Source organism: Acanthopagrus latus, chromosome 16 (assembly GCF_904848185.1).
Source record: "Acanthopagrus latus isolate v.2019 chromosome 16, fAcaLat1.1, whole genome shotgun sequence".
NCBI classification, from domain to species: Eukaryota; Metazoa; Chordata; class Actinopteri; order Spariformes; family Sparidae; genus Acanthopagrus; species Acanthopagrus latus.
In genome coordinates this window covers 5561153-5584447 of record NC_051054.1, presented here as the reverse complement: position 1 = coordinate 5584447, position 23295 = coordinate 5561153, and the positions used below count along the sequence as shown (strand labels likewise).

The following is a 23295-nucleotide window of genomic DNA, read 5'->3' as shown; positions in this document are numbered from 1 at the left end:
AATTTAACAAGCGTGGAAATCTGAACGGGCTAATAAGATTCTGAACCACAGTGCCGGACTGTGTAATTAAAATCGGATCCGATTGGTTTTTCCCTGCTTTGCATACAGGCTCCATCCCAAAAGACAAAAAAAAAAAAAAAAGGGGGCGACTGCACGCTGCAACGAGGCCACTGCTCCAACTCCCTCCATGTTGTTCCTGGGCGGATTAATCATAATTTATTATTGATTAATTGCTAATTAATTTTAAAGACTTTTAAGTACTTGTATTAATTTTACATACAGCCTGCTTTGCCTTGGGACTTTTAAGGTTTTTTTTTTTTTTCCCCGACGCTTCAGGCCTGTATGATTCTGTAATTAGAGGTGGTGGCAGTGTCAACATCCTCCTGCTTCGCTTCTGTCTCTGGGGCTTCGTCTGTCTCGTCAGCACCGGTTATGGGTGATTGTGCTGCATCAAGGACTGTGTGCCCAGTGAAGCTCATTATCTACTATAGTAATGCATCTAATTGGGGTGGGGAGATCAGTGGGTTGTGCAATGCAACTGCAAGAGGCGAGACAAAGACACACAGGACGTGATGAGGAGATTTGGACTCCGGGCGACCCTGAGCAGAGTTGGTTGATAAGAATACTTGGACATTTTTGGGGGAAAAAAAATGCAAGATACTCAACTCAGCTTACTGTTTGCATCATGTTTTAACTTTTCACTTAACCTTTGCTTATCATCTTGCCACCACAGTTTGAGTTTAGCTTGTAACTACTCATGGTTGGCCTTCCCATGTGCAGCGTCCATGAACGTGACTACAGGAAAGACAAAAAAAATCAGTTTAAGAACTTTAATTTGAATTCTAAGTTTACATCATTTTCGCGATTCTTCTGCATACCACTAGAGGGAGCTCTATAGTTTGAGAATAGTGGGTTTAAGTGGCAGGTTGGTCTTTGAGGATGTTATGGGACTATTTCTTCACCAACGTTGTAGTTGTGGCTGTAGCTGAGGAGATCCTGACTGGATCTGACTGAGAACCAGAGGACACGTCATGGTAGCAGCTTGTTACTCAGCTAGCCTCTGCCTACAACACACCATATCATCTATTTCACTCTAACTGGGACCATGATTTACAAAATGAACATCATGCTGTATTGCGGAAGACTTGAAACCAGCGATTGAGACCATAAACACGATAGGAAACTTTTTACTGAGGTAATAAATCAAGTGAGAATAAGGTCATTTTTTTCATAAGCTTACATACAGTCAACTCCTTTGTCCCTCTTCTTTTTTAGCTTCTCTGTAGCTGCTGGGCTACAAGTGACAGCTTGAGACCTGTCTGAAGGGGGTGGAGGAGCTGGAACACGTTTTGGGGATGTAAATCATGTCTTTACAAATAAATTTTAGGATCTCAGGACTTGTGGAGATGTGGATCATGCCACACAACCTGTATGGAACCAATTACTGTTTGTTTTTTAAGTTTTAAAACAAGCACCACTGCTTCACTGTGAGCCTCCAGAAATGTTTTGTGGACTGTGAACCTCGCAGTACTGAAAGGTTATTGTCCAGGATATAACTAGGTGATACCAAAGAATTCCCAATAATCTCTGTTGACAGCATGTCATGCGGATTATCCAGAGCACTGTTTCCCATCCAGGATTGATTCCTGAAGTATGGGCCTGTGTGGACTTTAAGGCTGAAATGCACCTGAAGCAAATCCAAGCAGAGCTTTTTAATGTTTTTCGGGGGGGACTTATCCTTTAATAACATTCAGCTGCAAACATTTTTTAAAAGTTTGGCAGGAGATGAGCTGTTAGTCAATCTCACACCTAACTTTACTCCATCTCAGCGTTTATAAAGCCTGCCTTGTCTGTGTGTGTGTGTGTGTGTGTGTGTGTGTGTGTGTGTGTGTGTGTGTGTGTGTGTGTGTCCTCTTCGTGGCGTGCAGCCAGAATAAATGTCAGTGACTCAGTTATCATCCTCCTGCTGCCACTGCGTCCTGTGCCTTGAATTAGCAGCATCTGGCGGGGTATCCTCAGCCTTTTAGAGGTAAAATAGTGGGTGATGCCTTAATTTCAAAGCTGCCTCCTCCCTCCCCGTGAGCAGTTGTCATGGTGGGCTGTGGGCCTGGCTGATACTCATGCTATGTGGTGCAGGTTTTATCCTCTCTCAGCCGATGGTGACGTAGTTGCGCGCCTAACCGAGCCTGTCTGTGTGACTTTTAAAAAATGGGGGGGAGGCGGAGGACTGTAGGGCGCAACCATTTCACACCACTGCCGGTGTGAGAGAAAGAAAGGGGGCCTAAATATAAAGAATAGTTATCTGAAGGATGACAGTTCAGAGATAAAGCTCGTTTCCAGCAGCATTTCTCTCCGAGCTCCAGGAAACTGCGCGGAGGAGAACAAATCTCCATTCTGATGGTGCGCAAAGAAGTCCAGCTGACAGCCGAGTAGCTCGCCAAACCGGTATGCACAGCTGAGCGCCTTTTTCTTTTTTTTTTTTTCTTCCTCTAATCAGAGCCTGCAAGTGTTTAATATGAACAGCGGCGAGCCATTTCCGTGGAGAAGGGAGCCGGTGGAGGGGAGCTGAAGGAGCGACATCACAGGTTTCCTGCGCTATCGCCGCGGACAGAGGGGCGGAGGAGGAGAGCGCTGATTCACGGCTTGCAGGAGGAGGGAGAGCCGCGCGGACGTTGCTCCGAAGATCCATCTCTTATCTTAAAATACCGACCCCCACCCCCCCTTTCCCTCCCCTTCCCTTCCTTTCCTCCCCCCCTTCCACCAACACCACCACCTCCTCCTCCTCCTCCTCCCTCGTCATTGACAGCTTTGCGACCCGGTCAATCCGTCAGACAGGGAGGATCTGGGGAGGAGGGCGCCAAGGCAGGAGAGGACGAAAGGCGATCACCTCTGGCCGGTTTGATCCAATCGCCAATACCGAGCAGGCTGGGGACCTGCCTCTCCGTACATGAGGACGACACAGCGGCTCCACCGGGGGGATTTTTAGTCCGAGGAGCACGTTTGGCTCGAGATTACACTGAGACTGCTGTCAGGCTCATCTGAGCGGCATAAACAATAATAAAGGGGGCGGACAGGAGCTATTTCGCAGTCTCCACACAAACTCCCCCGGAATACAAATCCAGGTATGTTCTCATGAATTACGCATGCCATTTTAGGCGAGCAGGAGGTGTTAATGAATGATGCGGCTCCATGTCTGAGTTATTAGAGGCATTTTTTTGTGTGCAGATCCACATCTGCAGATGAAGTGATGTGATGTGATCGGTCAGTCCGGAGCGGGTCGCCGCTCTCTCTCCGCTCCCGCTGCTCCTTCCTCATCGTGCAGATATGATCCGTTGCAACGATTCGTGATACCGTCTAATGGGTGTTGCCATTAGAATAATTGGCGTGTGTCAACGCGTGTATCGGACACCCTGCTGTGAGCTCATCCCGCCGCTGATTGGCTGCACACCTGGATTCTTTCAGCTTTTTTATATATATATATACACACGAGTCTTTACGCACTCCGTCTCCTCCTGCGTGGCCTTGGAGTTTAATCTGGAGTGTCTCCTCGGGTCACTCGTGTTTTCAGCTGGAGAAGGAGCTGATCCATGCTCAGATATAGGCCTGTGCGCACCTTTTTTCAAGTTCTGGTGCGGGCCTATGGGTGCTCCAGCAGCAGGGATTCCCCCCCTCAGCCAGGTAGCACTGACATCTCTTCAGCGTGAGCGAAACGATGATTAATCAGCAACAGCTGAGGCTCTCCGTGTGTCTGCTGAGTCCATGTTTACGTGCAGATCAGATAGCCTCCTTAAACAAGAGCCTCTTCCCAAAATAGGGAAGAGGAAAGAGATCTGTGGGCAGAGCAGCCGCGCTCACCTCTCAGCCATACCGCTGTCTGTCTGTCTGTCTGTCTGTCTGTCAGGAGGACATATAGGAGGCTGGACTTAAAGATGCACAACATCAAATATGCATGTTAGCTTTAAAATCTGCTGTGTGAGAGAGGTGGAGGTGATCTGACAGCTCCAGGAAATGTCAGGGAATCGTCAGAGAAGGCACAAAACCAAAAAGTCAGGGTCGAAAATATTTAAAGTGCATGTTTGTTCGGAGAAAAACACAAAGTTTATTTATTTATTAGAATTCACATTTTAAAGGTGGAACCAGAGAATTTTTGAGCATCTTGTCTTTTAGAAAAAATTGTCACTCTCTGATTAATTGTCCGCAGATCAGCTAGCCTTTTGGTTTCAGGTCTACAACTTATAATTCTGTGCAGTACAGTCCAGCATTAAATGTTCAGGCTCTTAAAGGATAAATCCCCCCAAAATGGAAAACTAATGGGTTGATAGTTGGCGGATGTTTTGTAGTCCAACAAATATTTCTGGAGCTTCACAGCAAAACAGCGTTGCAGCCTTCTCCCAAACAATTGAAGTAAATGGGGACTTGTTTTAAAATGTACAAAAATAAAATATAATGGCGGCATACAGCTCGGTCCACGTCATTAAAGGCTCTGTAAACCCTGAGATTGCAAATTTGATTTGAAAATACATAATTTAAGTGCTTTTCTGAGCAGAATTCCTCACTACAGCCACTAAACTAAAAGTGTGAGGATGCACCCCGTCTGAAGACACACGCTTGGCCGGCACCGAGGGTGTAAATAACGTCTTTTCAAATCAATCTCACGGCTGCTGGGGACTTGGGTTACACTGGACGAGCTGCATGGAGCCATTTTTCTTTCTGTTGTCCCCACCGTTTTGCTGCAAAACTTCAGAAATGTTTTGTGGACTACAAAACTTCACCTCCATTATTTCATTTTGTTGTTTTTGTATATTTAGTCTACTGTCTTTTCATATGTATTAATATTTTCTGCATGTTAATGATGTGTTTTCTCTTACTTGATATTTTAAAATGATTTAGGTGAAGGCCTCAAATAAACCGACCAGGTTTTCTGCCTGACTCCCTCCACATTTTTCTACATACTCACTCTGTTCAAACACCAAACTATTCGTCTCAATCAGGACATTATTTCTTCTATTTTTATTGTTGATATCATTCATAATTTCAGAGATATTCAGCATTGTTTCCTATTAAAGCAAAGAATGTTAAAAAAAATCCAACATTTTCACAATTTTTCAATAATTTTCAAAGCTTATCTTCTCATCCACACTTCCAGATAGAAAATCCATTCCAAGTTTGAAATTTTACACAATTTGTTTACATTCAAGATTGTATCAATCTTTCAAATCCCATTAAAACTTTTGAAATTATTCAACTTTCTTTGAAGCTTTGTTGTATCACAATTATAATGGAAGTCAATAAGAAATCCCTTTACACCCACTCATTTTCAAACTCTTCTCACTCCTTCATACATTCTCATAGAAACACCATTCAAACTGTGAAATGTTCACAGAGATTCAGACTTTCTTGCATTGATTCAAGTTTTCCATAGCATTCTAACTTTCTGCACAGTCTCAATTCAAACATTCGTAACCTTTCAGACACTTTCAGATTGTCGCGTTGGTGAGGGCGGATGAGCTCCAAAAAAATTCATAACCCTTGTCTTCAGCTTGTTCTCATTCACACACCGTTCACTCTAATAGAAGCTGACAAACATCAGCTGGTAGGAAAAATCGTTCTGGTCACAACAGTGGGTCTACGAAGGCAATCAGACAAAAACATTTGGCTCTGTGGGCTTTTAAATGACAGGAACATTCACCAACTGCTGTAAGTCCTATTAAACTCAGAGGTAAAATATCTGGAGGCAGGCGAACACATCCACATCTCTGACCTGCTCTCCTCGCCACATTTTTGACAACACACACACACAAATATCACAAAGTGCTCACAGGACTCTCTCAGTTTCTACCATATGATTATTTGATGAATAGCAGTTACTGTTTTTGAGGGAGAAGTATGATAACGTGAGGTGAGCCTCGGCTGAACTCACTATGAAATCAGCTCTCTCAGTCCGTTACCACGACCATCTTAGCTACCAACACCATGGCAACCGAGAACAATTGGGCCAACACACACAGACAGATTTATCAATGAGTCAGTTTAATACACACAGTGACACACACACACAAATGAACACAGCCACAGTATACTTTTATTTTAACTATATTCAGCTATTACCTTTTCATTCATTCGAGCCAGAAACTCCCTTTAACTATTTAAGTGTTCCCAATCTTTGATGCATTTAAATTTATTTAACTTTTCATTCCCGATTCAGAGTATTTGATTCATTCCCACAGTAACAGCTCTTCATTCTCATTCATCAGCTGCTACTCGACACAAATTCAAGCCTGCATTGCATTCAATATTCTGAATCCTTCATTCTAACCCGACTATAAGGACACTTCATTCTCTTCAAATACATTTTGAAAAGCCGTCATTTCAGTTTGACCTTAGCTCAGGGTTTCAACAGACCCTACCTTTTAAAAACATTTTTCATCATCAGAAATGACCGTTTAGTGCCAGCTCTTCAAAAACCTTCAAATATTCTACATTTTTCATATATTCTCGACATTGTTCAAAGGTTTTATTGAGTTTGTCTCTGCGGGGTAAAAACACCTTAAAGGTCTCAAAACTAAAGAAATTTAAAGGAGCTTCGTGGAATTTCTCTGTTGTATTTGAAGCCGGTCGTGAGACGAGGCACTCAACACCGTGCAGAACGTCACATCCTCTGGGCTGCTGTAGAAAATCCAACCTGAGTCCTTAACAAAGAAATCCAAAGTCCATCTGCATTAAACGACTTAACCAAATCATCCACAGGCTTGTGTAGGCAACTGAGAGTGACGAGGACGGTCTCATATTTCATGTCACGTTATGATTCGGTCACATAAAGCCAATAAAAAAAGTGATTAATGCATGTTAACTTTTTTAATCTTTTACACAGCTTCCCTTAAATCAGTTTGAGCTCAGATGACAGTTATTGTCCTCTGATCTTAAAGACATGTCAAGCTTTTCCACCTTGACTTTGACATTTTTTGACTTTGTTTTACTCTGAAGTTAGTTACAAAATAAAAGAAAAAAACAATAATAAGAAATACTTGAAGGTTCAGTATGAGATATTTGCACAGGTATATCCTTAAAACATCATTCCGACTGTCTTTAATAATGACTTTTTATTTGACAGTCTTACTAGCTGGAAATACATTGTTGTATTAATATTGATCCATGAAACTAAATAGATTTTGGGAAGTTTTAATATTCTAACATGGCTGAAATAAATATATGTCAAATTGAAGCACCAAGCCAAAGATTCTGTGTTATTTGATTTAAGTCATATTGTGAGTGCTACTTCCTTATATTTTCAAAATAAAATAACAGTTAAAAGTTAGTGTAAATTTAGTTTAAAGGTCCAATCTGTGAGAAAGTTGATTCTCATTCCCAACTCTCATTCCCAGCTCGCCAAATGCTGACGCCTTAGGATCGGAGGTTGGGTCAGCCGCCACGCCTAAGTGTCAGTATTTGACGAGTAGAGAATTCTCACAAATTTGACCTTTAAGTGGGTTCACTGTCAACTATTTGTGGTTGCAGAGGTCACTGCGGGGTCTAATTGGAATATGTCAACGCTGAACCTGGCCCTTAATTTAGATTCGTCAGACCCAATGTGGCTCTTAAGTTCCTGTGCAGCTTTCTCTGAACAACTTTCACTCTGTCAGTTGATTTTAACACTTTTTGGAAGCTGCTGAGCAGTCTTGATTACAAATTTAAATTATAACTCCAGCGACAGCCCGCCCCCTGCATCCACAATGCAAAACACAATCCTTAAAACGGTAATTAGTATGCAAATTGTTTTGTGTTGCTCCTAATTTAGGGGTCACGGCTCTAATGTCGGTACACACGGAGAAACGGCGTCGCTCACTCTGCGTCACCTGACGGTTCTAATGCAATTTGTGCTGAGATAGAAAATCAATTATTCAAATACAAAATCCTGCCCAGGACGCACACCTGAACAGTGTGTCTGAGGGCTTAAATGTAATTACATTAACAAGCTTTACGTTATTGTTTAAGACAACGTGCGTGTCTCTTAAGTGATTTTTTTTTTTTCAGTCAATCAGCCAACCTCCCTGATCAATCAATAAATCAATGATCCCCTCTTGGCCATGTTAACCAGTATTTCTAACCAGTAACCAGTAGGATCTTGTGAAAGGAGCAACATTTCTGTACCGTCATGTGGTTTGGTTACAGAAACATAAGCACTTTGGTGAAGGTTTAGGGAAAGATTGTGGTTTCAGTTAAAGGTGCAATATGTAAGAATTGTTGTCCTGTTGAATTCATGCTCAAAAACAAATAGGACATAGCAAATAGCATCACCAGACACAAGACAGAGGGTGTTTGGACCCGGAGAAGCTGGGGCTAGCTAGTTAGCACAACACAAAACATTGATTCACTCATTAATTTTAGGTAATGTTTCACTGCTTTTACCTGCAATTCGTACATATTGCACCTTTTTTTAAATGTCAATACAGTCAATACATCTATGTGTCTAATGTCTACTGGAGACTCTTTCTGTTTTAAACCAAAAACAGCCTAAAAAGGTTAAATAAAGCTGCTATGAATGGATATTGTAGAAACAAATATGTATCAATATTGCTAGATACTACTAATTAACATTTCCTCATTATGCTGTCTTAAAAAACACAATCTGGATGAAATTACATTTCTTTGAAAACATATACGCTCTCGCAAATTAGCACCATAAAACTGTAATTTTCAGGAGACAGGATTGCTATGAGAGCGAACTGATAAATGGCCGAACTGCCCCTTTAACAGCCTGCGTGCTCTCAGGCCATGGGAGTCGAATTAAGAAGATTATTAGAAGTAGTAATGGGAGAGCGGTAGAGGTCGTGCAGGCAGTTAAGTAATGCTCGTGGTAGTAGCGGTAGAGGATATAGTAGTGTTAAAATTGAAGGTTGAGGAACTATAAGAAATAAATTGATCACACATTTTTGAAATAATTAGAACTACGATGATTAATGCCGTCATCTAATGTATCTTTTGGGAGAGCTGGAAATGAGCACGACTGTAGTTTACAAATGTTCCCAGGCATGATTTTATTCAGTGTGTGATATTTATATCTCTAATTGGACAAGGCAGGAGGTAGTTAGGAGGATATCGACTCCCTCTGTCCAGTGTCACTGTACGGCCTTATATCTTTAAAATTCTCCGTGTCACTCTGGTAGTTTGCTGTTGGATTCATGGGTATTTGGCTTGTTTGTCATCGTGTTGCTCCTCTGCTTATCCAGACTAGGCCGGCACATTTGTTCTTTTGTTATCACTGTCCTCCTTCCATACTCTGTTTACAAACAAAAGAGTCCCCGGCTGTGTGTATTAAAGCTGCAGGAAATCACAGCGAAGGATCGGAGGATCCATTTTATTCACAACAACAACTACCTGTGTGTGAGTAGTCTGACTCACTGGATGTGGACTTTGGGTATAAACCTGCCATTTGCTGACCATTAAAGCCAGTTTCTTCCTCCCATTACGCTATCCGTGTGTTACTGATTTCAAAATCCCCCCCATAGGGGAAACAACAACAACATATAACCTCTGGGCTAGAAAATGTTAAACTAATGCTAAACAACAGAATAGGTTGATTGCCAGTGACTCCCAAACTGACTTATATGGCCGTTTCCAAAACAAAACTACTGTTGCAGCACCAGCGACAGAAGATTAGTTTACTTGGTTAGGTTGAGGAAACCATTGTACTTTGGCCACTAACGCACATAACTTCAGTTACGTAATGTGTGTGATGAAACCTAACTACATTACTAAATTTTATCTTATTCCACCTGAATTCCTCCTTTGCTGCTGTAATAATTACATAATTTCCTGGCCTGAATCCTCACTGTGTTTTGTTTCCCTGCTCTCATAGCGTAATTTTCGCTGTAGCAGGCAGATGTTTCAGGTGAGAAGGGTCTAAAAACACTGCATTAACAGCACCGAACAAAACACAATGATAGCTGGTGAGGATATTTCCTTTAGGAGTTGGTGGTGACCAAAAACAGAACCAAAAAAGTGTAAAATAAGAGTTAATATTCACATTCATCAGATAAACAAAAACTCAACTCACTTAATTCTAATGTTTCTTCCACCTCTGCTGGATGTGCAGGTCAACCTTACAACTTAAGATGATAGTATGTCAGAGTTGTGTTTACAGCTTATTTTCACTGCCCCATTTGGCCCTTTAAAGATATAAAAGAATAAATGACATTTTGGATTTAGGGTGCTGTTCCTCTATTATATCACCAAACAACTAAATGTCAGTTTCTGACCATCAACCCCAGCTGGCCACCACGCAATAAAAAAGACAGAGAGAAGCCGACAGGTCAGCAGTGCTTCTCTGCTTCTAAACTCCCTCCCCGTCTCCAAAAACAAGATCTTATTTTCAAATAAAGGTTATTTACAGTTCATTTTGATAGAGGTCAGTGGTTGTAATTTGAGCTCTTCACACACTTTCTTCATTCCTAAAAAGTTTACTTTTGTGAGTGAGTTCCTGCAAAATCCCTAATTTCCAGACCCAACTTTTCTCTAATTAAGTTACAACTTTGTCACTCAATTATTTCCCTGTTGTTTTTGTTTGTGCTCAGCGCCGTCGGTTCTCACAGGGATTGCATAGTTGGCTCGTGTCCATATCAGCGGCTCTGCTGATTCAGTTGAATTTAAGTTCCTTGTCTCCTGCTTCTGCTGCCGTTTGCTGTCATCCCCCCAGTTCTCTCTATCCTCCAGATCAGTGTGCCGCTCTGCAATCAGCATCTTTTTCTCTTTTTTTCATTTCCATTTCAAGCTGAGATATCCGTCATTTTTACACTTCTGGAGCGACGTATCTCTCTGAATATTATCAAGGTTATGATCCCTCGAAAGACATCATAATGACTCTGCCAGTGATGCAATTATATGTCCCTATGAACCATTTAATGAGAAATAGAACTAATAATTTATTCCAGAATAGATTAATTGGTTTTGTTAATGCCTGAGTTTGCACATAAGACGTTGATAGAAACTTTGCCAGTTTTTTTTCTCATTAGGTGTGTGTTGACACGGCCCCAGGATTCAAAGACAATATTTGGCTTCAAATATGCCAGCTCCTGTTTGACTGTCCACACCTCCACTGAACATTTTGTCAGCCGTCCAAACTGGCCACTGGTCTGTCTGGATGATAGACTTCTAAAAATATCACCCGGGTAGTTATTTTGAGTCCTTCAGAGTTAAATCAAGTAAGAAAATCTGCGTCACCTGTGCCATTTAATGGAGGCTTTTATCAAAAGTGCCTTTAAGTGCCATGAGTGCGCATTGTTCACATTTTAGTGCGGCGCATAAGAATGCACTTTTAGGCATGAATACTCCAAGTTTAACTAAAGCGACAGGAAACAAGTGTGACAGTAATAAAAAAAAAAAAATGTAATCCTCCAGTGAATTTAGGACAGCATGATTAACTTACACAGCCTGAATCTCTCAGAAGAGATTATTTTAATTCAGACTAAACTGCCTGTGTGTCTCAGGGGCCCTAAGGTGTGGTGGAGGCTGCTGGAGAGAGGCCCCCACCCATCCCACCAGAACCGCCAAATAATCACAGGTACGCCTGAGAAGAAAGCCTCCCTAATAAATCCCCCGTGTTCTGTCTTAAAGCTGCTCACATCTTCTAAGTTTGTGGGTGGTTAACCGCTCTTCATGCTCCCGTTGCCTCTGGCCTCAGCTGTTAGCATCAAAAGAATTGTCGAGTCCGATCACATAAGAGCTGAAGAGGTGCATAAGATGCTTAGCCGCAGCTTTTTATGAGTTCGGACAATGTCTGGATAGTTATTGTAATGCTGCTCTCTCTGGCGGAAGTGGTAAGTGTGCATTTAGGGCTCAGTGTATAATGAATTTGGACGGGACAGCTGTACCCTTTGTTTCAGTTTGCCTCTTGACGGTCTCCTGCCTCTCCTCTGCTGTTTTTTTTTTTTTTCCTTCTTCTTTTTTTTTTGCCAATGCGACATTTTGGACAGTGCTTAGTTTGGCAACATTGCACGCCTGCTGAGCGAGCTGTTTGGTTCAGAGCTGTGTATTACCCCTGAGATTTCAGACAATCACGCTCAAATCCACATTATCGGGCACACTTATCCACATCTGAGCCGAAAATAAACTTTTATGATTTGAAATGAGCCCACGGGCTATTTTTCTGTTTTAAACAAATGTTATCTGCATTGCTCACATAGCGGTTTACAGACCTCTAAGCGTGGGGAAGTGTTTTCCAGCCCGCCTCTCATAAATAACATAAAGGTCTCATGACTATGCTGTTTGTAAAGACGGCACAGACTCATTGAAGTCTTGCAGAACTATGGTCGGGTAATTCAAATTCTTGCACTCATTTAAAATTCAGAAATTCTTTGTGTGTTTCTCCCTGTGAAATGCAAACTCACAGGCTAACACACTTGTGCGACTACTACTCCTCAAACTTGGGAATTACATTGATGCTGAATAACAATTCCATTATGTGATTAAGTGAATTTTTGAATCCTTATGTGACTAAAAGATGAATGCATTCTAAGTCCCGCAAGTAATGCGTTAAGTACATCATGTATTATTTGAGGAATAGATGCTTTTATGTATCTAGAAAGAAGATAGAAAACAACAAAACGCAATCGTTTAATCACTGTTGTCCCTGTTTGAATGTGCTATTTGATGACGTGGGACTCAACAATCAACTCTCTTTCTCCAGAATCAAGATTCAAGTTGTTAATTGTCACCAAGAGAGTCAAGGGAATCGCCCACCCTATCTTTAAGGTATGATGTAACATCCATGTAATCTCTGTTTTTTTCTTCCTCTTGTGTTTAGGTGGTGGGTGGAGAAAAAGCAAAGCCCAGTGCTGGATCCCAGAGGGACTGTCAGTGTGGTAAGGACCCTTGAGAAGAAGAAGGGTGCATGGAGGGTTCAAGGCCTGTGAAGCCAGGGTCGTCAGCCTGCCTCTGGTTGGGGCTGGTCTCTGTGGCTGTAGCCTTTCTTTGCACAGAGGCCCGGACGACTCCGAGCCCTCTGATAAGCCCCAGCAATGCCACCTGCGCGGGAAACTCCAAGTGTCACGAAGGGATCATCCTGCCGATCTGGTATCCTGAGGATCCGTCCATGGGAGACAAGATCGCACGGGTCATTGTGTATTTTGTGGCGATGATCTACATGTTTCTCGGAGTGTCCATCATTGCTGATCGCTTCATGGCGGCCATTGAGGTCATCACTTCCCAGGAGAGGGAAATTGTCGTGAAAAGGCCCAATGGGGAAACAACCACCACCACGATCCGGGTGTGGAACGAAACGGTCTCAAACCTCACCCTCATGGCCTTGGGCTCGTCTGCCCCTGAGATTATGCTCTCTGTTATTGAGGTTTGTGGACATGAGTTTAAATCTGGCGAGCTCGGGCCCTCCACAATTGTCGGCAGTGCGGCCTTCAATATGTTTGTCATCATTGGCCTCTGTGTGTCGGTCATTCCCCAGGGAGAGGTACGCAAGGTCAAACACCTCAGAGTGTTCTTCATCACCGCAGGCTGGAGCATCTTCGCTTACATCTGGCTCTACATGATTCTGGCTGTGTTTTCGCCCAACGTAGTCCAGGTCTGGGAGGGTCTTCTCACGCTGGCTTTCTTCCCCATATGTGTGCTGCTCGCCTGGGTAGCGGACAGACGACTGCTCTTCTACAAGTTCATGCACAAGAAGTATCGCACTGACAAGCACAGGGGCGTCATCATCGAGACGGAGACCGAGCGCTCCAAGGGGATCGAGATGGACGGTAAAATGGTCAACTCCCACTTCATGGACGGAGGTGCGGCAAGCAATCTTATCGGTTTGATCGAGAGCAAAGAGGTGGACGAATCCCGCCGCGACATGATCCGCATCTTAAAAGACCTGAAGCAGAAGCACCCAGAGAAAGAGATGGATCAGCTGGTCGAGATGGCCAACTATTACGCCCTCTCGCACCAGCAAAAGAGCCGTGCCTTCTATCGCATCCAAGCTACGCGCATGATGACAGGCGCTGGCAATATTCTGAAGAAACACGTCGCAGAGCAGGCGAAGAAGAGCACCAGCGTGCAGGAGGTCCATGTGGAGGAGCCGGAAGAGTACGTGTCTCGAATTGCGTTTGAGCCCGCCGTCTATCAGTGCCTGGAGAACTGTGGCGCCGCCATTCTGACCATTTCCAGAAAAGGTGGCGACATCAACAAGACGATCTACGTGGATTATAAGACGGAGGACGGCTCGGCTAACGCCGGGGCCGACTACGAGTTCACAGAGGGAACAGTGGTGTTCAAACCGGGAGAGATGTTCAAGGAGATAAACATTGGCATCATCGACGACGACATCTTTGAAGAGGACGAGCACTTCTTTGTGCGGCTCAGTAATCTGCGTGTGCTGGAGACTGAGGACGAGGTGCTGTCCGCCAACAGTCTCCCCTACCCGAAGGCCATACTGGGCTTCCCTACTGTGGCCACTGTGACCATTCTGGACGATGATCACTCGGGCATCTTCACCTTTGAGAGCAGCTCGGTGCACGTCAGCGAGAGCATCGGTATAATGGAAGTGAAAGTGCTCAGGACTTCTGGAGCGAGGGGGACGGTCATTGTGCCTTTTCGCACCGTGGAGGGACTCGCCAAAGGAGGAGGGGAGGACTTCGAAGACACCTACGGGGAGCTGGAGTTCAAAAACGATGAGACCTGGTAAGACAGCGACTCTCTTGTGGTTGTAATTTGTTATTTATGTGTTATTGGTGATTTATTCAAGAGAAGTGCTCTGTAGTCATTAATAAGTTGTTTTCTTTGTGTGTTTTGCTTTTGATTTGCAGTTTGACGGTGATGAACTGTCAAGAAACGATAGCTACAGATTGTATGATGTGATAACCAGCTTCAAAGCTGCTTTTGATACAAAGATGTTGCCTTCTTTGCCTCTTGACATCACTTAATTTCTAAACATACTCTGGTAACCTATTAATGTGCTGTTTGCACTCATCAGTGAATTTTTAAAGGCTTTAGTCTTTACATGGTTAGACAGCGTACCCTCTCATCTGAGCGTGCACTCTATATCCCCTTGTTTTCTTGTCAAGAGATTTTGCTCTCGTCAGAGCGCAATCCTGTGTGTGTCGCATGCAACGGGGGATTCGACTTTGGGATTCGTCACACAACTGTGGAAACAGGAAGTCCTTAAGTAACCCTTCCTTGCCTCTCTAATCCCTGCCGCTTTTGTTTTGTCGAACTTCAGATTTTTTTTTTTTCTGTGCTCGTTGCCTTTTTTCTCTATTTTTTATTTTTTTTCTGTGTCGCGTCTGCTTCGATTCAAAGAAAGCAGTGTGGAAGAACCGGAGCAGGATAAAGAAGACAGAGAAAATTACAACAGCAGAAGTCAGACTGGAGGTTTGATTCCCTCTGGAGGCAGCCATGTTAGAAAAGCTTGCTGTTTGTTTGTGATAGTGATGTTTTATGTAAATATGTTATATAGTTGCACCATCTGTGTACGATACTGCACTACAAAACTGAGTGGGCTTATTCAGCCTTGTTATTATACCGACATACTGTACTGTGGCACAAATAGCATCAGGGCCATGTGCTGTATGATCCTACTGCCTTTTGTCCCCTCGCATGTCAGCCGGTGCTCCGGGATACTGGCATGTGTACAAAACCGCGTCTCTTGAGAATTATTGATTTGTTTATTTCACAGCTTGCATCCGCTTGCATCTCACACATTGGTCTGCAGGCGCTGAATCAAACTGACATGCGTACGTGGGATCGCCTTCTCCGTCCAATCAGGACCCTCGCAGCGTGCCGTGGCTCACTGGTCCGTGCTCCAGGGTGTGAGTTCCTGAGGGCTGAGGCAGCCCAGGAGACCAGCGGTGGGAGAATGAGTGTCGGGGTGATCAGCACACTCTTGGGGCCCGCTGAGCTCTCAGGGGTTTTTTTTTTTTGCTTTATGTGAGAGATGCTTTGTGTGCCGGGGCCTGAAGGCTGCCGGGGGAGTCGAGGGGAGAGATGTGGAGAAGGACTATCATTATGAGACTGCTGTGATGTTGTTGGCATTGTGAGGGACTGCTGGTGTATCGATCCGTTCATTGTGCTGCGCGCCGTGCAGCGAGTTAGCTGTTCCTACAGTGCAGCGCCGCTCCTTTGTGAAGAGCGCGCAACTCGACATGCTGTGAATTGATAAATGCTGGTTGTGAACTGATAGAAGAATCAGACTTAATGGCTAAATAATTATCGCTTCCCGAGCATTTCACAGAACACGAAGGACCGGCGTCAAACGTGTCTAATCACCATCATTTATGCAGTCATCACACATCTCATAAATTAAAAATACTGTCACTGAATCAGTAAAATGTACAATTTGGAAGAAGAATCAGATTACATGTCAAAATAATTAGTGCTTTAAAAGAATAATGTGATACCGCTCTCCTGTCTGTATGGTACATATGTAGCTGGTGCCAGCAGGCAATTAGCTTAGCTTAGCATAAAGGCTGGAAACATGAGGGGAATCTACCAGCACTTCAGATCACTAATTAACATGTTATATCTCATTTGTTTAAATTGCCCCTCCAGTCAAAACCCTGTTTTCTTCTTGTTCCTACAGTTGAATGTTTGAGCTTTACATAATTCATGTGGAGGCGATCTTCCGTCCGTCTAAAAACAAGTGTAAATACAACCGATTGCGGGCAGTTATGTACATGCTAACGGTAAAAGTTGAACTGAATGTATCAGCTAATGAACATGAGCGTTGCTAACGAGGGTTAATGATGCTTCGTGCACTGTTTTAAGGAACCTGGCTGTAAACTGGAGAGTAACGTTTCATACATCCTTGGATGGACCTGCGCTGCTCTGCCTCTGATTGGTCAACAGACTCAACCTGAGGCATTAAACAGTCATGTTAGTGTGATGATGATATCCTTCTGGACAAAAAAAAGTAGGTCACCAAGATGCATCCAGAGATATTTAGTGTGTGTATACTACACTGATATAGTACGTGACATCGTGCACCTCAGAAAACGAGTAACGATGACACTATAAATGTGATAAACCAGAAACTTAGGATTCTGCTAAATGTAATACAGAAGAACATGTATAATAATGTATAAGTATGTGTGTATAGGAGCACAATGTATGCATTATGATAGATATATTGTGTTATTAAGTGAACTTAAGAGGTATTTGTTAATGTTGGACCAAGCTAAACGAGTAATACTCACTTATCTCTAGTCTTTATACTAAGCTAAGCTAACTGGATGCTGGCTGTAGCCTCAATCAGTGAATGATGCAGTATGAGGTAATTGTCAACACATCTCATATCATTTAACCTTTATTATGCCATGAGGACGTGATTTATTATTTAATTAAAACATTGCATGTAGATGAAATGTCAGGCTGAGGGACTGAGCCCGATACGGTCTGACTTTTGACCCTTTTAGCAGGAGTTAAAATCATATACATCGGCTGTGAATTTAAACATTTTCAGTGACGCTGCAAAGAGTCTGCTGTGTGATCATGAAGAAAATGGTCTCGTTGACGTACGTGCAGTTTTATATGCGTTGACACAAACAAAACAAGTCAGGACTTCAACTGTGAAGGGGCAGCACAAGACATATTGTGGATATTAAACTAAACTTACACAGTCAGCGCTGATTAATGCAGTCACTATAGAGTGATGATAAATGTTATATGACTTCTGAAAACATACAGGACATTATTCAGCTGAGTAGTTAAAACAATGAAGATTGTTCATATGCATGAACACGCTCGAGTATTAATATGAAAATCTTTCCTCCCCCCCTTCAGAGACTTCTGGATCTTTTTGTAGAAATGGCAGACGGCTGTTACAGAACTCCCAACAAATCTCCAGAAATTTCCATAATTACACTTGGATAGTGATGAATTAGATTTCGTGTGCATCCATAAAAAAGACAAAGAGGAGCAGTGGAAGTGACAGCTTCATCCAGAAGCATACTAGAAGATTCATGAGAACATTTCCATACACAAAACAAAAGGGAATGAATGTGTAGAATATTCACTAAAGGCATAATTACATTGATGTTTCTTCCGCCGCCTTGAAAGCTTTCCTCAGGGTCGTTTTCACGCTCGCGACAAGAAAAAAATTACTGAATTTATTTGCCTCCGATGCTTTCACATCCATATTCCAACTGTGGCTTGTATATAAATTGACAATGGAAATGTGATGTTTATTTCCATTTTACATAGATGTTGAGGACTCTCTCTTCGGCACGCGGTTAAAGCAGCCGCCCTTCCTGCAGCTCAGTGGGTGTTAATTGCGAGGACTAAACGAGGGTAGAGTGTTCTCCCTGAGTGAAGGACGAGGGCTTTTTTTGATGTCCTTTAGGACAATTAGACCTCATAATGCTCCGGCTCCCATGTTCTTCCTTTCTCTCGCTCCCTGTTTTACCAGGCATTGACTCTCAATCTCTTTTGACACACTTCGGGCCCATTGTTATCAACCAGAGTGAAAATTTATTACAGTCCTAATCTGGAGCTCTGGAATACATCACTCCACTTCTTAGTGAGACAATAGTTCTCAGCGCCAAGGATGAAGTTTAATAGTTTCTTGGCGTCTGTGCGTCAGCTCGGAGGTGACGGACATGAAGCTCATTTACACATCATCAACCCAGTCTCACATCAAGATCTGAAATAGGTACATTGGCCAACAGTGCAAGAAGCCTTTCTGAGTTAACATTCTTTTAAAATAATTTTTTGGGCCTTTTTGTGACTTTAGACAGAGATGACATGCAGCAAAGGGCCAAATGTCAGATTTGAGATTTTGCCAGATGTGTCCAGGCCACACGGCTGTCCAGTTTCTGTCCATCAAACAAAAACATTTTTTTAATTTTAGCAAGAAATGTTTCATTTTCATGATCTGAAGAAGTCTGCTTGGACTTTTGTAAACTCTGAGAGATCAGGATTCTCAAACATTTTATTGAAAAAAAGTGATATATCGATTGTGAAAATATTCTTTAGTGGCCTTAAATCATTTTCTTTTAAATCCTCTTGTGAGCCGTCAGATTAATCTGGAGACCTTTCAGAGGGGTCCTGACCCCCACATTGGGAATGACTGGTACGGAGCAAGTTTGTCTCTGAGAGAAATGAAATGGCTGAAGGTTGCAGGCTTCTGTTTTTCCTTTTGACCCAGTGGCGATAACACAGCTGTTAGGTGGAGGAGCTCCGTCCCCCGGGGAGGCAGATGTTTAACAAAGCGCTGATGGATTCATAAACAAATGAGTGGTGTGCAGCGGACAGGCCCAGGATCAGCTTAAGTAATTGCCACTGTGGTCACGCCTGTGTGAGCATGACTCTCCTGTGCTTGTAAACCTGTCTATTAAAAAAAAAAAAAAAGTATAAATAGCATCATATAGGGGGGTTGCATTATGCTTCTCATAAAAAAAATAAAAATACGGATTTGCCCTTTCCCCTGCTTACCTACCAGTTCGTGCAGCACCCTCGCCGAACCTTTTTCCTTAATATCTCTTGAGCGTGTGGCTGTCACCCCTCCGGGCGTCATGACTGACAGAACACATGTCCACGCTGATCCTCATCCTGCTGACCACACAGCTTTTCCCCCTGCCAGCACTTTTCCAGGCGCCCTGGAATAGACCCGTGAGGTTTACCTTACCGCCCGGCAGCCAGCCCCTCACACACAACCAGGATCATCCCCAGCTCAGCTAATCATATTCAACGCTGCGCTTCTGTTGTTTTATTCATGGAGCGCCATAGTTTCTGTTCTCTCAATAATTGGAGTGTGTCTTTGTATTTTTTTTTTTTACAGTGCCTCAGGGTGCAATCGCACTTTGTTTTCTTTGGTAATGTCGTGAAGTTTGTTTTGTAGTATTTTTGCATTCGCTTCATTACAGTTTACATCTGGATGAAAGTGAGCCGGGGCTTGTAAACAAATGTCACGTTGACTCGCACGTGGCTCTTCTGGTTTTTTTTTTTTGTTTTTTTTTGGACAGTTCTGGTTTTGTGATCGAGTCAGGTCTGAGAATTTGGCAGGACTGAGGAAAATTTGTCATTGTTTAAGCACCATTTAACTGTTAGCAATGTAGCCAAATGCTAACATCAGCATGCTAATAATGCTCACAATTTAAATTTTGACGTGCTGATGTTTACCAGACTTACAATCCTTTTCTCTTTTTTTCAAGCAGCGCTCTTTGCCTCTTTCCTTTTCTTCACGCATTTGTCATTGATTGGCCTTTTTGCTCGTATAAGCTCTGTAACTGATAACTCTCCCCCCTGTTGTGGACATTAGAACCGACAATTCATTCAGATTTGCTAAGCAAAAGAAATGGAACAAAGCGGTGACTCCTCACCTTTTGGAGTTCTAGTTTGTGTCCATTCTTAGATATTCCCCTGGTGATAAAAAAGAGTCAATAAGCTTGTGAAGTCCATCGCTCACTGTCTGCCAGTTTTCCTCGTCAAACAGAAACATGACCTCCTCTGACAGGAGACATATTTTCTGTTATTCCTGCCTGGTTTTGTTGAATATGTTGGTTTTTCTTCATATTTCTGCCTGCAACATGAAAGCATCACAACCTTTTTTTTTGTAAAGTTTCAAAGGCCAATCAGTTCCGGTCAGACAGAGCGCAGTTTTTTGCAGCGAGTGGCGTCTTTTATTAAACGCAGCTGAATGCAGGAAGATGATTAACAATATGTTTTAAATGATGGTAAAAGGATTCATAGTCAACAGAGACAAAAGTTGATCTGAGGCAATGGTAGCAAAACTTTCTTCTTCAGTTATTTTGGTGAAAGTAATCCAAAAGTTCACCCCATCAAACAGACATTGCCATCCATCGAGCCACACGTCCTTCATGGCTTCAAACGAGTGAGGTGAATGCATTTTAGAGGCGGTTACAGGTCATACAAGAGCATGAAGCTGTTTTCTGCGCCACCAACACTTTCCCCTCTGATATCATCTGAAATCAGTTTGTTAAGCCCCACTCATATAAAACACATCCGGAGACGCGCAGCACTGGAAGATTCATGAGAACATTTCTTATCTCAGCAAACTTATTGTAGCTTTTGCACTTTGGCTCCTGCTTACAAATACTGTACGCACACACACACACACACACACGCACACTAACTCACACACGGGGTGAGTGGCAATAAATATGCTGGCCCTGCGTTTGTTCCTCCCAGTTGGGAGAACGCAATTAAGTTAAAGCTTATTTATAACACAATTCAGCGCGGGGCGAGTCGCCAGCTCCGAGGCTCCCCTCCGAGTGTTTGTGTGTAAATCTGACTGGGGATCATATATTCAGGCTACCCAAACTTTTGACAGCCTCTCCAGGCTAATAGAGTTAGGATGGAGGTAAGGGCATCAGTTTGACCCGTTCGACTGTCAAAGCGTTTTAGCGACGGTGTTTTAACAAATAAACACTGCGCTTTTTTTTAATTTTAATTGAGCTTTACACCAGGAAGAGATGACGTGATGCTCGCTCTTCATGAACACCGTGACTGATGGCGCAAACATTTTAGATATGTTTGTTTGTAAAGTGAGTTGTTTTGAATGCTCACTGAGTTTCAGGGATATTTTCTTCCACAAGATATACAGGTGAGCATTAACAGCACTGAAAACAGAGTGTTTCCCAGAGCGTCATTATTTGACGAGTTGGGAATGAGGCTAGGAAAGGCTCTTACTTTACCCACAATGCAACTTAGCCACTGAGTCACATCATTGGAGGAAATTCATCAGATTACATGCAGCTTCCTCTGGAGCTGCTAACCGCTTCATAATACTCTTTCATCTTGTCCAGTAGATACTCCCCAACACATGTTAATACTTATAATAATGAATGTGAGTGCATGTCGTGAATAAAACATGTGTGATATGTCAAAAAAAAACCTTTGGGTTTTTCTTGTTTTTGGGTGGACCAACCCTTTAACTGTATTTAGCTCCAGAGGGCAGTTCTGCTCATTTTTAATTAGTTGCCGTCTCGCTATCACGCTGATTGATTTTGATCCAAATCTTGGCTGGAAAGCTTCTGCATCTCTTTTATATTTCACAGACGCCAAATCCAAAACTCGTCTGCAAAACACAAACAAAACAAAAAAAAAACCCTCCCAGAACACGCCGTCTTCCAAACTGTAACATCCGCACGATGTTGTGATCATCCGCAGCCTGAAACCTGAGCACACTGTGGAATATTAGGGATGTTTCTTTAATTAGTGTGAGCTAGTTTGTGAGTAGACAGTTCAAGTACTCTGAAGCTGCCTCCAGTCATATCAGATGTGCTGTAAATAGGAACTGCCTGCTGGGAAAATCTTCTCATGTCTGCCCTCCTGGAGGTGACAAGTAGGACTATGTGGGAACTTCTTATTGGCTGGGATGGTGGAAGTGTGTATATATAAACAAAAAAAAAAAAACGGTAAACAGAGAATAATAACTCTATTTCACAGTTGTGTAAATTCATCTGAGACCGATGACTGGGAAAATTACCCTGATGATGTCAGCTCAAGTTTGGAGGCTGCACATTTAAAAAAAAAAAAAAAGAAAGCTTGTGTTTCAGACCCGAGGTGTAACGTCCTGGGTGCCGTGCGTTTCTGCACGACCACTGTGAACGCCCCGGGTTTCAACTCAGGCCAGAAAACTGCCTGATGTCAGCGTCAAACTGTCACAACTCATCCTGAAATAGATAAAATGAATAAAATGACCGTCGTCCTGGCGAAGCTCCAGAACAAATTGGTGGCACTTCCTGTGAATTCTCTCCGGATCTCTGTTTCCTCGTGTCCAGTGCACTATTTGGGGATGGACTCTCAACCTCAATTGAATGGTGTTTACTCACAAGGCGCCTACTAAACTAGGACATTAACTACTTCTAGCTCGCTTAAATAGCCGGTGCATATATCTGCAAGTGAACGTCACAGCAGGTGATACACTGGTTGACCTGCAGCATTAAAAAAAATGCTCTTTTAAAAATCATATGCTTCACCAATAAAACAGACGGTGTGTTGTTCTTTGTATTTGACTCTGGAAATGAATAATTTGTGATAAATGTATTAATAAGACATGAATCTTAAAATGAAAAAGAACTTCAGCTGCAGCCCTTCTTCTTACAGTCCTAAGTCCAAGGTTAGTAGTAATTATTTTCAACATCGGTTAATCTGCTGTTTGTTTTCTCCATTAATTGATTAGTGGTTCAGTCCCCAAAATGTCAGATAATAGTGAAAAATGGCCTCCGTAACTTCGTAAAGCCCAAGGTGACTTCTGCTAATTGCTTTTTTTGTTATCTGACCAACAGTCCAAAACCGAAACTATGATTTATTTTTGTTTATTTCATTCAGTAAATACTTTTTTTTTTCCCC

At 42.7% G+C, this 23295-nt stretch overlaps 1 protein-coding gene across 3 annotated transcripts in view; it reads left to right on the top strand.

Annotated features, from left to right (window-relative positions):
- The first annotated feature begins 2031 nt into the window (after positions 1-2031).
- The window catches only part of slc8a3 (solute carrier family 8 member 3), a 101708-nt gene continuing 80444 nt past the window's right edge, over positions 2032-23295 (top strand). The window contains exons 1-2 of one of the 3 annotated variants that reach the window (XM_037071995.1): positions 2032-3122; positions 12800-14667. In XM_037071995.1, coding sequence (XP_036927890.1) covers positions 12887-14667 — 1781 coding nt within the window. In that variant the 5' untranslated portion in view covers positions 2032-3122; positions 12800-12886. Of the gene's footprint in view, positions 3123-12799; positions 14668-23295 lie in introns of those variants that run through there. The other 2 variants (XM_037071996.1, XM_037071998.1) reach the window with 2 other exon arrangements.